The sequence below is a fragment of the Leguminivora glycinivorella genome, chromosome 12 (genome assembly GCF_023078275.1).
Source record: "Leguminivora glycinivorella isolate SPB_JAAS2020 chromosome 12, LegGlyc_1.1, whole genome shotgun sequence".
Classification (NCBI taxonomy): Eukaryota; Metazoa; Arthropoda; class Insecta; order Lepidoptera; family Tortricidae; genus Leguminivora; species Leguminivora glycinivorella.
In genome coordinates, this window is record NC_062982.1 from 10,315,715 (window position 1) to 10,334,110 (window position 18,396).

At 37.2% G+C, this 18,396-nt stretch overlaps 1 protein-coding gene across 2 annotated transcripts in view; it reads right to left on the reverse strand.

The window, feature by feature from the left end:
- LOC125231715 (heparan sulfate 2-O-sulfotransferase pipe) overlaps positions 1–18,396 on the reverse strand; it is a 215,086-nt gene that overhangs the window by 34,430 nt on the left and 162,260 nt on the right. For both annotated transcript variants that reach the window (XM_048137253.1, XM_048137254.1), the window contains exon 4: positions 432–514. In XM_048137253.1, coding sequence (XP_047993210.1) covers positions 432–514 — 83 coding nt within the window. The remainder of the gene's footprint in view (positions 1–431; positions 515–18,396) is intronic.

The following is an 18,396-nucleotide window of genomic DNA, read 5'->3' on the forward strand; positions in this document are numbered from 1 at the left end:
ATGTGTATATGCCTAGGAATCTCGTGTTCTGTCGGATTCTACGATCGTCCGCCAACATATACACCTATGTACGACGACTACGACACTAATAACATGAAATTAATACTGTCAAATATATCTAAGGTTCACTGGTTGTATGAAATAACTAATGTATTGCTCACTTCTTTGTTCACAATATAGATACTCGATGCTGACTGTTCATTAGATATGACTCATCGTGCATTAATATCACTAAACACAATAATTACAACAAAAGTTAACAAAAGCCAAATTAATCACATCTACATATAACATAACAAACGACTTCATGTGCAGCTAACATATCCACAAAGCCACGCAAAGCCATTAATATATATTCGAGTCCATCTTAATTATTCTCATTTGTGGCAGATGTGTTATTAAAGTTATTAAGTGGTAGAAAATAGACTGACCGCGCCGCTGTGCCTGCGAATGGCCTCGAGCGCATCTTTGTGTTCCTGCGCCGACGCATAGCCCGCCAGGCCCGTCTCTATCCCTGAAACAAAAACATATCGTGAGCACACATTTCTAAAGTAAGGATAAGGCATATGAAGAATGGACATTCTCGTTTGCAGCGCCTTACGCTACAAGTAAACTGCATGCTTGGTTCGCATTTGTGCGTAACGAACGGTGTTACTGTGCTGGCACAACTTTTGGTATCCGTATGCCACGTCCTTACGAGGTATATAAGTCAATTATCGTGAGAATAATGCAATAAGAATAAGCTGACATGTGACGGCTGTCCATGTCCGGAGGATCTTATGCTATATAAATAAAATTCTGAACATCCTGTGCCCATAATCCTATGAAAAAAAAGATAAACATCCTGTGCCCGTAAGGCACTGGTCCCACCGCGAGCTAGTAAGCTATGCGCTATAGGCTATAAAGACGAACAGAAGATGATGATGAAGAGACACGGTGATGTTTATACTTAGTTACTCCCCAGCTGTGAGCTATCAAAATCGCCGTGTCTCTTTTATTTGCACGGGGCTGCTTATCTTTTGTTCGTTTTTATAGCCGATATCTCATAGCGTACTAGCTCGCAGTGGGACCAGTGCCTAATCCTATGAAAAATGCTCATATTTTAAATGGTCAATTTAATAAGTCTGTTTTCACATTATCCGATCCGATATCGGATGTCGGAAGGATTTCAATGGAAAAAATCCAAGATGGCGCCTGTAACGTATGGTCGGTCCGACATCCGATATCGGATCGGATAATGTGAAAACACATTTACCTTTATCTTTCAAGCACATTTTAATGATGAACGATATTTGCATCATTTTCATTACTTAAAAGGTATTCCGCTGGGATATTAGTCTTTGTGACCGTGACAACAGTGTCCAACAGTGTGCCGATAAAACATTAGTTTTGACACCCCACTCGATCATACCCAAGTAACATTTTAGTGCTATAATTTTGGTTTTCGACGCCAAAAGCTACTATAGATGTCGTATAAAGGTTTTCGGCGTGACCGCTTGTCGTATAAAAGCCTCCAGTAACACCTTTTAGCTGTATAAGCTTATACTGCTAAAAGGTGTTATTAGGAAGTGATGTAAACGTTTATATCACCATTTTATAGAGCCGCTATAGGCCTGGTCTATAACAGGATCAAATATGACTACTATAGATCTATATTATTGTATAATAGTGTTAGGAATCACTGCTATGCAATCAATTTGCGCTATTAAGGTTCCCGACAAGCCGCTATAGTTGTTGCGTTATACAGCTAAAAGGTGTTATTAGGAAGTGATGTAAACGTTTATATCACCATTTTATAGAGCCGCTATAGGCCTGGTCTATAACAGGATCAAATATGACTACTATAGAACAATATTATTATATAATGGTGTTAGAAATCACTGTTATGCAGTCAATTTGCGCTATTAAGGTTCCCGACAAGCCGCTATAGTTGTTGCGTTATACAGCTAAAAGGTGTTATTAGGAAGTGAAGTAAACGTTTATATCACCATTTTATAGAGCCACTATAGGCCTGGTGTTTAACAGGATCAAATATGACTACTATAGAACAATATTATTATATAATGGTGTTAGAAATCACTGTTATGCAATCAATTTACGCTTTTAAGGTTCCCGACAAGCCGCTATAGTTGTTGTGTTATACAGCTAAAAGGTGTTATTAGGAAGTGATGTAAACGTTTATATCACCAATTTATAGAGCCGCTATAGGCCTGGTCTATAACAGGATCAAATAACCTACTAAAGAACAATATTATTGTATAATAGTGTTAGGAATCACTGTTATGCTATCAATTTGCGCTATTAAGGTTCCCAGCAAGCCGCTTATAGTATTTTTAGTAGTCGTATTTTAACAGAAATTAAAATCTAAGTATACCACTATTTTGGGATATAGTGGCTTTGGAAAACACTGCTACAGTATTTAACACTGTAGTAGAGATATGAATACCATTATAGAGCTATTTTGCTGTATAATGAAGTTCTCAGGATACGTTTATATAGCTTTGAAAAGCGTTAATAGTCGTTTTCTAATGCCTTTTATATCTCATCGCCGTATACGTCACAATGACTCTTTTATATCACAGAACTGTGGAATAATGGTTTCGGTATCTCTTTTAAAACACAATAGCGTTATAGCTGAGTTTACTATATGTTTTATAAAAAAAAAATTGTTTAGAAGATCTTTCTATAGTAAAACATTGAAAACAAGTATTGTTTTCTATATAAAGAACTTATAAGTTAAACTGGATCATAGTTAAAGTCTCATGCAACCCTAATTGAATCCACAATGGCGGGCTTATGGCAGTGAATGCGTATGATAAGTGACATAGTCGAACTATAAAAGCGTATGTTTTACTTCTTGGATCCATAGTAGAAACTATGGTGCCAATAATTTTATTGTATTAAATTATATTTATTTATTTTATTCAAAACAGGTATAAATCGAGGGCGCACTTAAAATACTCCATTAAACTAATATTCTTTTAACGGTAAAATTTCCATCGCATACCTTTTTGCAGTAATGATGGAATTATACGAAATCCAAATTATTTTGATTGACACTAAACTTCACAAGTTCACATGCCACTTCTAATAAAGTTCCTCGCTTAGAACAGTTTTTGTTAAATATTACACACATTAAATTATTTTAGAAATTTCATTGTTTCGCATTAAAAGGGACGGCAACTGCTATTACAGAACAAAAAACCTGTATAACGGAATCTCAAATGCTACTATAGCATAAATTGATACTATAATAGCGTTACTGTGTCCTCTATGTCAACAAATTAGCACAATAGTCATCATCGCATCACCATTATAGACCTTAAACGTCACGGATGATACTGCTATAGCCCTATTATATCACTAAATGGCTGCATAATTGCGCCAAATCGGCTCTACAGTACTAATATAGACTATTTATAGGACCATTTAATGTGATTTAATTTGGTGCTCTCGACCACTATAGGACCAGAAATTGTTACTTGGGTATCATTAAATATGTAGGTAAGTAAGGCACAGAGATTTAGGAAAAAATTTATTGGTAAGTAAGGCACAGCGATCTCAGAGATTTAGGCAAAATTGAACAAATTTAGGAGTTCATGGTGGAAAAGAGTCCTTGCTTTAGGGTTTAAACTTTAAATATGTGCTAACATTACATTACTACACAGGCACACAACGATGATTATTGATAATATGTATTCAATGCGTGCACAGGTAATACGATGATATTCATAACTTACGACAATCCATACAAAATACTCATAAAATCTGTATACAGTTATTCCGATCGACATAGCGATGTAACGAGGCTGTGGGCGATAAATTTCTCGACGGCACGACCGGCGCCGGCGCACGCGGTGACCTACGACTTGATGCAAAATTGTCTCTCGCGAATCGGTAATGGATGGTTTGTCGCTCGCGTGACATAACTGTCCATTGTAACGACATGTAGATATTGTGGGAGATTTTATTGTCTTTTGATGGTTAGGATATGTTCCGAGACATTGATACGGGGCGGGGTTCGAAACTATGACCTCGGGCTTGAAAGCACGTTCCGTCTTACCCAAAGATCGCTAACCATATGTAGTATCAGAAAAAAAAAGAAAAATTAGTCAGAAAAATGTATAGGCAGGCTTGAGCAATAAACCCATAATTACTATAATAATATGTATTCGTATGAGTTCATGTGATGTTTTAGGTATCTGTGGGATCAGTCAACTTCTGCCTTCTGGTTGTAAATGTCGCAATTTTTTTTATTTAAATTTATTTTTTAGTTTTCGTCTTAATTTTGACTAGTATTAGTAAATAAGGTACTCGTCTCGGCACCATTATCATTACCACGGGCACCACGGCCACCCCACTTTGCGCGGCCATCGCTGTGACTGTGAGATCCGGGCTTTCGCCAGAACAAAGCTTCCGATGGTCCCTTTGATACGTACTTGAATGGCTTCAGCATTCCAGTTTTCGCTAATAAAACTAGTTAAAGTACTCCTACGCGAAGATGCATGGTGTAATTCAAGATAAGGCTAAATGAATTTGAATTAATTAGTCTGACAGCTTTATTGCTGCGGAACAAGACCGATGGCAGTAATTGGTTTAAGTGAATATTTAAATACTGGTAAATAGTGAAAAGTTAATGTCAAAGAGATAACAGATTTTTTACTTATTTAGAAATGTTTTCTTTTGCGCAGTAAATAATATTATGAATCAGTAACCTTACGGGACGCGTTTCTGTAAACAACAATGGTCTGGGTACGTAGCCGAATGGCACAAACGCTCACGAAACGAAACGCTCGTAGATATCTATCTCTATCGCTCTTGCGTATTGGCGCGACAGAGCCAGACTACCTTTCGCGGCGTTTCGTTTTCGTTTCGCGTCGCAGAAATGCCATTCGGCTACGGCACCAGGAAAGCCGAATGTAATGTATTCTTACTTTAATAACTGATAAAAAATGGCGCAAGTAAGATGTTATGTCGACGGGATACTGTGCCTAAAAATTTTACTTATAAGATCTTATTGTAACGTATTCATGCAAATAAATATTTCTACATACATACAACATACAATCACGCCTGTATCCCATAAAGGAGTAGGCAGAGCACATGAAACTGCTAAAGTTTCAGTGCCACTCTTGGCAAATAAGAGGTTGAAAGAAAACGAAACTGTGACATTGCAGTGACAGGTTGCCAGCCTCTCGCCTACGCCACAATTTACCCCATATCCCCATATTTCTATTCTATTATATTCTATTCAAATCATATTAAACGGGTCATATTAGGCAGGTTCAGCTTCAACAATATGAACTGGAATTATAAATAGCACCTCTATGGTACTTTAAATCATTATACCATTAAAATTACTCCATTAAGAGGCGAAAAGCCGGTTAATAGTAGCAAGAAATTGAACAAAAACCTTCTTCCCATCAGTCCAAGTTAGTAAGCTCCTAGCACAAAAACTCCATAGTCACTTCGCATGATAACGTCCGTCGAATAAAATAAATAAGACGGCTTCTTTGATATCATATGTGTAATAATGATATCGACGAGTATGACGAATCTAATGTAGCCAGCGTAGCGGGCCGTATCCGGCCAACCATCTTATTGTCAAAGGAGTGATTCAACATTCTATTTAGATCGATTGTGATATAGAAAATCTTGACCCTTTAGATACTTCGAACGTTCAAACATTGTTTGACAGTTCCTGAGTGACACCAATTTGTACAAATGTGTACAGGGGGGTTACCATGACGTGCTAAAGCCGTTCAGTTTAGGTTGAGAGAGAGGGACGGAGCTATGTAACTGCTATAGCTGTGTCCCTTTCTCTCAACCTAAACTGAACGTTTTTAGTACGTCATGGTAACCCCCCAGGCCCCCAGTAAAGCCTGACCAGAAATATATGACTACGCGCTATATTTCGGAATTTTGTTAGAACTATTTTCTTCTTAATACTGAACTGTCGCCGCATACAGTCAAGTGCAAAAATAAGTATCGATTTTATCCGCTCAAAAACATGTACCGAGACCTTATTCCGCCGACATAAAGTGCTATGGGACATATTTTTGATAAGTTGTACGCACCCATATTTTTACACTTGACTGTACAACAGAATAACAGCGCCCTCTTGACAATAGTATTTATTGTCAGGCTTTCGTAACATTCATTCACGATGACTTAAGATTTTGAAAGTGGCGTCTGCTAATACACTGTCGATCGCCAGTACTTTTACCTTAGTAAACTTAATTTTGACATAATATATATCGACCTGCTGTAAATTACTCTACCTATACCCGTGTTTTTATTGAATTCCGTTACCTTTGGCATATAGTTAGGTCCATTATAGGAAACAGTAACATAACTAGTTTTTTTGATTCGTAACTTTTTCCTGAAAAACACCATACACCTGCGATAGATGTTACATCACATCAATTGCTGTTAAGAAAAGGGATTTGTGTGTTTGATATGCGATTGACAATGACATGTCATAAATTTGACACTTACTAAGTGTGAGTTAATTGTAAAGCCCGTTTCTCAACAGCAATTGAAGTAACATCTATCATAAGTGTATGGTTTTTTTTAGAAAAAAAAATACGAATTTAAGAACACTAACTATGCCATTCTGTCTCCTATAATGGACCTAACTATAATTATGTCGAAGTTAACGGATTTCAATAAAAACACGGTGTATATTCATATTTACCTCATAACAGAGCCAAGTGGCAATAAAGATATCTTCGACGAAATAATTAATAGTTTTACTGCTCAATTATTAAGACGATGCCTAGACGATATCTCAGCGCGATTGATCTTAATCGATGATAACCGTTGAATATGGGTCTGTTCCGATTACATTAATGATAAATGACGACTATGCCCAATGAAAGAAAGAAAGAAAGAAAGAAAGAAAATGCATTTATTGCCACAACACGGAGTACAAGGAAAAGATTAAACAAGTTACTTAACCTATAAACTTAATACCTAAACTAAATCTTACTGTAACTTAACATTCTAAACATTTGTTGTTGTGACAAATGGTTTGAGCGTCAGCATGATGCTGAACAGCGTCGACCCAACGTGAGTGACACTGCAGCGCTGTTTTTCAGCCCAAACCATAATAAAAACTACATATTTTCGAGTTAAATGAAATTAAAAATTAGCTCCAAAAAAAAAATACATTTTAAGCACCAATGAAAAGAAATAAAAACGATTTATATAATAAAAACATAAAAGTTCTGTGTTTAGCCATTTTTCATACCTCTAGGTACGTACATTTGCCATTTCCTTTTGTTTATTAAATATGAAATGCTTGCAGTGCTTTTTAAACGTAATCAGAGACCGCTTTTGCCTTATGGGTGGAGGTATATTGTTCCATACTTTTGAGGCAGCGTACCTAAAGCTACCCTTAAACCCTGCATATGAATATGCCCCCGGGTAACCCCTGTCTCTTAATGGTTCATTGAATTTTTGACATGTCGAAATCTCGATTGCGAATGTCTAAAATAGCTTGTTTAACCCCGTAGGTTAATAACTGGAAATGTAGAGCGATAGAGACATTTGCAAGCGAAATAATGTAAATTCGTAGGAAATTATGATGGACGTTGCGTGTTGATGTTAATGAAATTAATTTGCTGCTTAATGATTACAATCAGGAGGCGCGCGCCGCAAATCTTACTATTAAACTGTAGCCCCAGGGCCTGTAGCCAAGAGTATAGTCTGTAACAGAACAAGCGTCTATGACGAGGAAATGGACTCGTTATTACATATAAAACTTACGGCGAATCAACTTTTCCTTGACCAACTTTTTGGTGCATATTTCCTTCGGGATTTCATTGAATATTTTAACAAATAATATCTTTGATGGTTAATCACATGTTTAGTTACGTCATCACTGATAAAATTCACTATTATTTAATGTAAAACAGGTTGGAAAAACGTATTTATCAACAAACTACGTTCACATGGACGAAATACTGACATTGACAGTTGTCAACTGCATAGCGTTCCGATATTATGTCTTGGTTCCAATTACAAGTCAGAGAGGTAATAATGACTAATATTGATTATTATACTTCCTGAATATATCATTCAATGTAACAATTAATAACAAATGTGATCTTTCATTGCGAAGTCACTTACTAAATTGATTTAAACAGTCTTTCACAAAATAATATTTACGTAAAAATATTTACGGAACACTCCACTATTGGACTACATAGGTATCAATACCAATAGCTCTGTCTCTCTCTAAAACAGCTGCAATCTGCACGTGTTGATAAGCGAACGTCCGCGTGATGATCGTGAACTTTATTACGTAGAGCGTATGACTTAGTAAACAAAGCATTTATGATCTTTTTCTTATGTGCGCGATTTAATAGCCGCCTAGTCGGAGATAAGTCGGAGATAGGTCGGATGTCGGAGATACGTCGGAGATAGGTCGGATGTCGGAGATAGGTCGGAGATATGTCGGATGTCGGAGATAGGTCGGAGATAGGTCGGAGATAGGTCGGAGATATGTCGGATGTCGGAGATAGGTCGGAGATATGTCGGATGTCGGAGATAGGTCGGATTTAGGTCGGAGATATGTCGGATGTCGGAGATAGGTCGGATTTAGGTCGGAGATATGTCGGATGTCGGAGATAGGTCGGAGATAGGTCGGAGATATGTCGGATGTCGGAGATAGGTCGGATTTAGGTCGGAGATATGTCGGATGTCGGAGATAGGTCGGATTTAGGTCGGAGATATGTCGGATGTCGGAGATAGGTCGGATTTAGGTCGGAGATATGTCGGATGTCGGAGATAGGTCGGATTTAGGTCGGAGATATGTCGGATGTCGGAGATAGGTCGGAGATAGGTCGGAGATAGGTCGGAGATATGTCGGATGTCGGAGATAGGTCGGAGATAGGTCGGAGATATGTCGGATGTCGGAGATAGGTCGGAGATAGGTCGGAGATATGTCGGATGTCGGAGATAGGTCGGAGATATGTCGGATGTCGGAGATAGGTCGGATTTAGGTCGGAGATATGTCGGATGTCGGAGATAGGTCGGATTTAGGTCGGAGATATGTCGGATTTAAGTCGGAGATAGAGGCTATAAAAGGGTCGAAGCGAGCCGACGCGCGTCATTCTTACAATATCCACAAGACTAACAGTGTCTCTGGCTTTCGTGTGTTATACTGGTGAGTGAAGTTGTTCTGCTATTATTTCTCTGTTTGTTTTTACTTGGAAATTATTCTAAGTGATTGTAAACTTTGAAATTGTGTTTTTGTTTGATTGTGCGGGGACAATATCGTCGTACAGTTGGACTTAGACCTGTGGTGGAATTACTTTACCGTCAGTTGTGGGGTTATTTTAGTGTTCTATTTATAGTGTAGTGTTACATTTAAATTAATGTGTATAGTGAAGTTTTCTGTGCTTTGTTTCTTGAGTGCTGTCAAGCAATACAAAGACTGGGTCGATGTATGGCTGGTGCTTGGAGATAAGTCTGTGTTTGGTCTTGTAGGGAGAAATTCTTGCAAAACTAAGCTTAGATTATAGCACGTAAAGGAAACTTCATTCGTTTGTTTAGTTGGTCAGTAAAATTGAACTTAGTAATTTTCTAAGGGGTTATTTAGTGAAAGTTATAAGCCAGATCATTGTTTGTGACAGACTGTTGTCCGGCTAAGCGCTTTATACCTTGCGGCTGTTAAACATAAGGCGTTTAGGAGTCTTTTTGTTCCAAGTGGAGGGCTTGGGCGTCTTTATTTACTTACAAAAGGCGTACTTTCTCACCGGTCTCAAAGAGTCCAACTGTTAGATGGAAGTGAGGACTTTCACGATTGACGAAAGACATTAGGAGTAATCCTTGCTCACTGAAGTCGGCAGTATTTGAGGCTGGGGTCCTATATATATTTATATTTATTTACTCGGTGCTCTGGTCCATGCTGGCGTTGGTCGCTAGGGATTTCGGTTGTGATTGATCCATATCTAAGTAAAGTTTGATCGCAGCTGGGTTTCCCATGTGGCTGGTACTGGTGTGTCCTAGAATACTGGATATATACACGGATAGGGCGATCTACTCTCTGCTACCCTAGCCCGCGGGCAAGAGCAGAGGGGGGGATCAGAACACAAGCCTATAGGTTGCCTATCTCAGCTTCGCTGGCTGAACTGTACAGTTCTAGTAGGGATACACTTGTACATATTCTGAACACAAGATCTATGGTAAGTGAGGGTCTGTGTTTCAGATATGTTAGAGTAGGAAACACAATAAGATTAGGGTAGAGTCACACACTTTTTCTATGAAAGTAGAGTTCTTTTATGATTGGTCTTGGATTATAATTGGTCAACGTGTATTTTGGAGAAATAATTTAACTACTACTATTTATATGGTTTAAATGGACTTTAAATGTGGTGTTTACTATCTTAAAATATGTGGTAAAATTGGTAATTTATAAAATATCTTATTACTTAATTTATTTGAGTGAAATTAATAATTGTGGTAGCAATTTCTGATTTTTCGGTGTGGCTGCGGGACACTTAGTGTTGCTAACTAGTTTTTTCAAGGTAAATTCTATCAAGTTGGTTAGGGAAACAAACTATTCTTTGGAATAAAAAGCATAGGTTTGTTATAGGGCCCAGTGGCATGCGAGCGCCGTCCACTGATGGAAAGTCAAAAGCTTAGAAAAGTTAGTAGACTTGCTTAGTTCTTATAAAAGTTAGCGACTGCTCGGTGTTTCGATAAAACATTAGAAAGATCGAGAAGTTATGGTCTATTAGCAGTATTGGGGAAAGGGGGGTTTAGCTAGGGAAAAGAAACAAAACAAAAAGGGGGTTAGTTCGTAGATAGATAGCCCTTCAGGCTTACTTGCTTAGGATCCTGATAAAGTGGTTTGATCAGGTCAGGGGTCCCATACCGTATCGCAAGCCCTTGCCCAAACCGGGACCACTAATAAGGCGTAGCGGATGATTATCAAAATATTTTTTAATATTAATTTCATGTATGTTTCACTCACTAACTTCTTTTCTAAAAATTTCTTCATTACATCATTAATTTTTTCACATATAACTTTCTGGGCCTAAATCTGATAAAATACTCTTCTATAACACTATATTATTATGCTACAATAACCTTTTTTTTTTCTTCTTTAAAATATAAATAAATAAAATTTTAAAAATTAGTCAAAGATACAGCTGATACTCATTAAAGGATCTGGGTTATCGCGGTTCGCATCGAAGGGTTCTACTTATTTACGCTAGACGATCACAAGGCCAAATTTACGGGGTATATTTAAAGGGGGGTTAGCTATACTGTTGATTAGTCAAGTAAGTAAGTAAATAAGTAAGGTGAGCAGAGGTTTAGTTACATTTGGTTCCGTGACCAAGGGATCTAAGATGTGCTCTGTAGAACACAACCAAGGTTTACAAATAAATAATAGAAAGTAGCCTTGCCAGGCTACTTTTGGTGCCGATTAACCAGAATTTTAATAACCTTATTTTATTAGCCTTACCAGGCTACATTTGTTGCTGTGAAGACGAGTGGGTGTGCTGTATTTCTGACTTATTTCATCTCTAAATAAAACTCATATACCTAATGTTTTTATTCAATCGCTATTTCATAAAAACAAAAATAACTTTATTGTTAATAAACACGTCTGTAGTATTTTCTTCCATTGTTAATTCTTGCCGCGTTCCGAGCGAAGTCATGCATCAGTACAGAACCAATGATATTTTCGTCTTCCTTTGGTACCTGAAACATAAAATAATAAAATTAAATTAGCATAGTAAACTATGACAAAATATATTTCTAGTAAATTAGCTCATAATCGCAGTGGTTGAACTAAATATTGTCCCGATTAGGCAATTTTAGCACCATTCGGGTTGCATTGCTACGTAGCAATTGTTGGCATTGGCACATCTTGACGTTCCCTTGCGCCTGTGCGTAGTACTATTATTTATTCTGTGTCTTAATGTATGTTTTATGGCTGTTGTATAGGCGGGGCTAGTACGTAAAATACTAGGTACTTATAGAAAAAATATTCATGTACCTAAAATAAAAGAAGGCGCGGAACTGTAGCACTTTAGAAGAGTTTGCCACCTAGTGACCGGAATTGGAAACATAAGTGTGTACACTATGTACAATAGCAATAGAATTTCATGTTAAAACAAATAGTTCTCTATATGGTCTAGTACATTTTCATAGCAGGCTCTGCCATCTTCAGGGTTATTTTGAAAGCTATACATCACATTCGTCCTTTACATTGGAGATCGGATAGCTTCGATGCTGTCTTATATAGTCCATGAACACTCTGATATGTATGTTCCTGGCAGACGTCTGTTATACAGAATTTCATTTATAGGCAGGATAACTACTAGTTAGGTCAGTAAGTAGGTCGCTAACATAGTCTAGATGTAAGATTATTTTCCTAAAATAATCCAGGATACCTAAGCCCTAGATTTAAGACTTAGTAATGCAAGAAGATAGGCTTTAGTCTAATGGTTATGGGGGCGCGATCATTTATTGTCGCGCTGAAGTACAAAATTGTAGGTGGCATTCCGCCATTTTTCTATGAATGCTGAATAGCTACACGCATGTGGTACTATGACAAGTACATCCTTCGATGGATAGTTTGTTTGCATTTCAGTTGTAACTCTATAATCTAAAAATTGGCTCACAGGATTTCATACATCATACAATAATTTGGCAAAGTCTTTGCACCAAATATTATCACTGTAGCGCAGCCGTGAAAATAACAGATGTCTGTCTGTTAGGATATAGGTATTAATCATTTTAGAACTAATTTAGGTTAATTAGCTTATAAGTCATCATACATTTTCATACTATATCAGTGGTAAACAAGCACATGTCCCGCTTGATGGTGCGAGGTCACCGTAGTCTGTCTGTCAATAACTTCAATAAATTAAATGTACCGTGAATTTCAACTTTCTATAGGTATACATTTTTACTGTAGTAATACAAATAAGTATGTATGTATAAATAAGATTTTCAATAGGTCCATATGACATGAGTTCGTTATCTCACATGATAAGCTGTAGGCTAGTCTAAAATAGTAAGTGTAAAACCATACAATCATTATGTTCGGTAGTTTGTGTACACAGCTTTTATACGGAACCTTACACTGTCGCAATATTTCACGGATCAGGCATATGCCAACATACATATTTTATTAGTTAAGTTAAATAGCTACACAATCGTCATTAGATTTCCTACGAAATTACCAGCATCTGGGAGGTCGTACCTCGCCATACCTTAACTGCACCACTGCTTGATCATTGTCACAATTGCTTAATGAATTTCATGAAAATTGATTGAAATTTGTAATATTCCTGTTAAGTAGGCATAGATAATAAGCACTATTATCATTATAAAACTATATTTTATTGAGGTTCAGAAAAAGTATGTAGTATGTGGTACACAGTAGTTATGTAAACTTACCTAACATGACCGGGTTCAGTCTGATTGTCGGATTACTTTGTTACTGGTAGTGCAGATTAGCGAGTCCTTAGTACACTGAAAGGAAATAGTCAGACATTAGAAATTTTCATATATTATACATAGAGTAAAAGGGTTTAGTTTTAGAGTAAGGTTCTGCCAAATAGGGTTCAATATTATTTCAGTTATCTACTCACGGGGGCGCGTCGCTTAATTTTGGAACTAAGACACGCCCGTGAGAAATATTGTGTCAGAAAAAACAACGCATACTACAAAATTTACAAAAGGAAAAAAAATATTAAAAAGTTTGAGAACCTCTGCCTAGCAGTTCATATCTACATGAGCTAGGACATAAATGAGTTAGTAATAAGTTTGCTTAGCCAATAAAATTAGGATAAATTAATTTAAGTTCAATTTTCACTTCATTGCTTATTGCCATCGCTATACTTCGCCTAAATTATCTAAATATAATATTAATGCCATGAGCTATTAACTTTTAAATTTAATAAATAGTACGAGCTATTATAAAACATAAGTACCTTTCATTTATATGAAGTCAGTAGATATATGGGGAACGGTCCGTGACCACGCACTGGGGATTCCTCAGTCAACCTGCATGTTGCCGACAGCTGGTTGATGTTCTTCGATGATGGTTGTCCATTTCATATACTGAAAATTTATACATACACTATCTAAACTCATTGTAACACAAACAAAATTTATGCTAAGTCTGGATTTTTAGTCTACATAATTTTATTTAAGTATACAAAAATACAAAATTAAAGTTTGGACAAGTTTCAATGCCTATTTTTAAATGCCATGACATTCATTTGAGGTCCTACAAATATTGCTTTCCATAATCCATAAGCTTGAGAAATTTTATTGGTTGGAACGGAAACAACATTACAAGTTCCAAGTACAGTTAGGTAGCCTAGGTCAAGTAAATTAATCGAAGATATATTTTTGATGTTTACTCTTTAAACGAGGTGTGTTCAGGATTTTCGTGTTTCATGACAGATTGAAGAGTAAAAACAAAAGCTTACCTTTGCTGTAAAGTTAAGTATCCAGTTTATTTACGTCCATTGCACTAGGCTAGATTTCACTAAGTCTACTGTACACCTAACACTTATTGCAATGAATTAAAATAACGCGTTTTCGCCTGATTTCCTAACGAATTTATAGGTTATAAAAATTAAAACTCACTTAGTGACACAAACATATTTTACATTGATCTGAAAGTTTATTTTTCGGACCACATTTGAAATATTAAATGGAAAACATTTGTTTTAAGTTATTACAGATTCATGTTGTAGGCAGTATAGCGCTAAAATGGTCCATACATAAATAGATCTGTCATTTTTTCGCGGACAAAGCGGTTTAGTGGTAAACATGAGATAGATTAGAGAAAATAATTTAATTGGCGACAATACTCAAACTGTCATTGTTCTTAAGTTGGTATGCTTGATCGTCATACACTTTTGTAGCAGATGAGATTATGATCAAGGTATCACATGTTGTCCAATGGTTTGCGGTTAGTAAATACTTTATAAAATCAAATACTATAAATAGTAATTACTTTATAAATGATGAATGTAGGACCTCTTATAAATAAAATAAAATTTTCTTTGTCTTCGAGCCAGGGTAGAGTAGGGTAAAATGGGATAGGTAAACTTTTAAAATTATTATCTAGTTTCTATTTCTATTTTTATTCTTTATTTTGATTACTTTTAAAAGCGTTGGCTTTCTGTAAACAATCGAGTGAAAGCGTAATTGAGGAGGAATGAACGAGTGTATGTGTATAAGTTAGAGGTGATGAATGCTTATAGATGTATGAATGTTTGATAGATTGAATGGCTGGATATGACGGATGTAAGATATGAAAGTGTGTCTCGAAAGTTTCTTTTATAGAATGAGTGGATTGATACAGACAGACAGCGCTGGAAAGTGGTCAAAACTAGTTTGGTCGGAATTTGCGGGAACAAACAAGGGGGGGAATTTTGGGAACACATTAGTCATAAAATTCTTATTGGTTAGGTTAAAATCCAATGGATTCGACCCATTTCAAGGGTAGTTTTTTGTGACTACTACTACACAAGGTAATAAGACCCATACGAAAACCACACACCTCATCTTGAATGGGATGTATTTGACAATCGACATATTTAAGGGCCGATAACCGTCTAGTGAGAACGAGGCTCTTTTCAATATTTGGTTCCTTGTTATGTGTTCAAATATGTGAAGTTTAGTATCATCAAATCATTTCTTCATTTGATCATGATATGGTACCGAGTTGAGGTACATGCTTATGTCATTTAAGGTTTGTTTTATAAAAAAAAACACCCCAGCAAACTTTAAGTCGGTATATTTTATTCAAGTATGAGACATGCGCCAAAACATGTGGCTGGAGTGATTAGGTAGAGAAATTGGTTTGAGTTCCGACAATGGAGATTGAAGGCTCTGGACTTATAATGAGAGCTCAAAAGGTTTCTTCGTATTTGCGTGGGAAGTTATTGTGAACTCGTTGAAATTACTACGGTAATTATTCCGGTCCAACAGTGTGGATGGAATGAATATTCGCCGCGACCGGGGAACGAGCTAGCAAGAACGGGTTAATAGGACCTATCAGATTCACAACCTGATATCCCTGGCGATGCGTGGACTCTGAGAAAGGGGTTATCATGGTTCATTGTCGAAATTCTGATGAGCTAATTTCAAAACTGAGTCGCTAGCAGTTGCATAGTATTGGAATACACACCACACGATTAGAAATGGGGGGATATTTCCGACTGATCTAGAGATATTTTTCTTTTATTCTTTTATTCAATTTTATTGCTTCTTTTGCTAAGTGAGATTGGATTTTTTTACAAACCACTTTGTATTTTATAAAAGAAATCCAATCTGGGGGCGAGTTGTAACAGAACAAGCGTCTATGACGAGGAAATGGACTCGTTATTACATATAAAACTTACGGCGAATCAACTTTTCCTTGACCAACTTTTTGGTGCATATTTCCTTCGGGATTTCATTGAATATTTTAACAAATAATATCTTTGATGGTTAATCACATGTTTAGTTACGTCATCACTGATAAAATTCACTATTATTTAATGTAAAACAGGTTGGAAAAACGTATTTATCAACAAACTACGTTCACATGGACGAAATACTGACATTGACAGTTGTCAACTGCATAGCGTTCCGATATTATGTCTTGGTTCCAATTACAAGTCAGAGAGGTAATAATGACTAATATTGATTATTATACTTCCTGAATATATCATTCAATGTAACAATTAATAACAAATGTGATCTTTCATTGCGAAGTCACTTACTAAATTGATTTAAACAGTCTTTCACAAAATAATATTTACGTAAAAATATTTACGGAACACTCCACTATTGGACTACATAGGTATCAATACCAATAGCTCTGTCTCTCTCTAAAACAGCTGCAATCTGCACGTGTTGATAAGCGAACGTCCGCGTGATGATCGTGAACTTTATTACGTAGAGCGTATGACTTAGTAAACAAAGCATTTATGATCTTTTTCTTATGTGCGCGATTTAATAGCCGCCTAGTCGGAGATAAGTCGGAGATAGGTCGGATGTCGGAGATACGTCGGAGATAGGTCGGATGTCGGAGATAGGTCGGAGATAGGTCGGAGATATGTCGGATGTCGGAGATAGGTCGGAGATAGGTCGGAGATAGGTCGGAGATATGTCGGATGTCGGAGATAGGTCGGAGATATGTCGGATGTCGGAGATAGGTCGGATTTAGGTCGGAGATATGTCGGATGTCGGAGATAGGTCGGATTTAGGTCGGAGATATGTCGGATGTCGGAGATAGGTCGGAGATATGTCGGATGTCGGAGATAGGTCGGATTTAGGTCGGAGATATGTCGGATGTCGGAGATAGGTCGGATTTAGGTCGGAGATATGTCGGATGTCGGAGATAGGTCGGATTTAGGTCGGAGATATGTCGGATGTCGGAGATAGGTCGGATTTAGGTCGGAGATATGTCGGATGTCGGAGATAGGTCGGAGATAGGTCGGAGATAGGTCGGAGATATGTCGGATGTCGGAGATAGGTCGGAGATAGGTCGGAGATATGTCGGATGTCGGAGATAGGTCGGAGATAGGTCGGAGATATGTCGGATGTCGGAGATAGGTCGGAGATATGTCGGATGTCGGAGATAGGTCGGATTTAGGTCGGAGATATGTCGGATGTCGGAGATAGGTCGGATTTAGGTCGGAGATATGTCGGATTTAAGTCGGAGATAGAGGCTATAAAAGGGTCGAAGCGAGCCGACGCGCGTCATTCTTACAATATCCACAAGACTAACAGTGTCTCTGGCTTTCGTGTGTTATACTGGTGAGTGAAGTTGTTCTGCTATTATTTCTCTGTTTGTTTTTACTTGGAAATTATTCTAAGTGATTGTAAACTTTGAAATTGTGTTTTTGTTTGATTGTGCGGGGACAATATCGTCGTACAGTTGGACTTAGACCTGTGGTGGAATTACTTTACCGTCAGTTGTGGGGTTATTTTAGTGTTCTATTTATAGTGTAGTGTTACATTTAAATTAATGTGTATAGTGAAGTTTTCTGTGCTTTGTTTCTTGAGTGCTGTCAAGCAATACAAAGACTGGGTCGATGTATGGCTGGTGCTTGGAGATAAGTCTGTGTTTGGTCTTGTAGGGAGAAATTCTTGCAAAACTAAGCTTAGATTATAGCACGTAAAGGAAACTTCATTCGTTTGTTTAGTTGGTCAGTAAAATTGAACTTAGTAATTTTCTAAGGGGTTATTTAGTGAAAGTTATAAGCCAGATCATTGTTTGTGACAGACTGTTGTCCGGCTAAGCGCTTTATACCTTGCGGCTGTTAAACATAAGGCGTTTAGGAGTCTTTTTGTTCCAAGTGGAGGGCTTGGGCGTCTTTATTTACTTACAAAAGGCGTACTTTCTCACCGGTCTCAAAG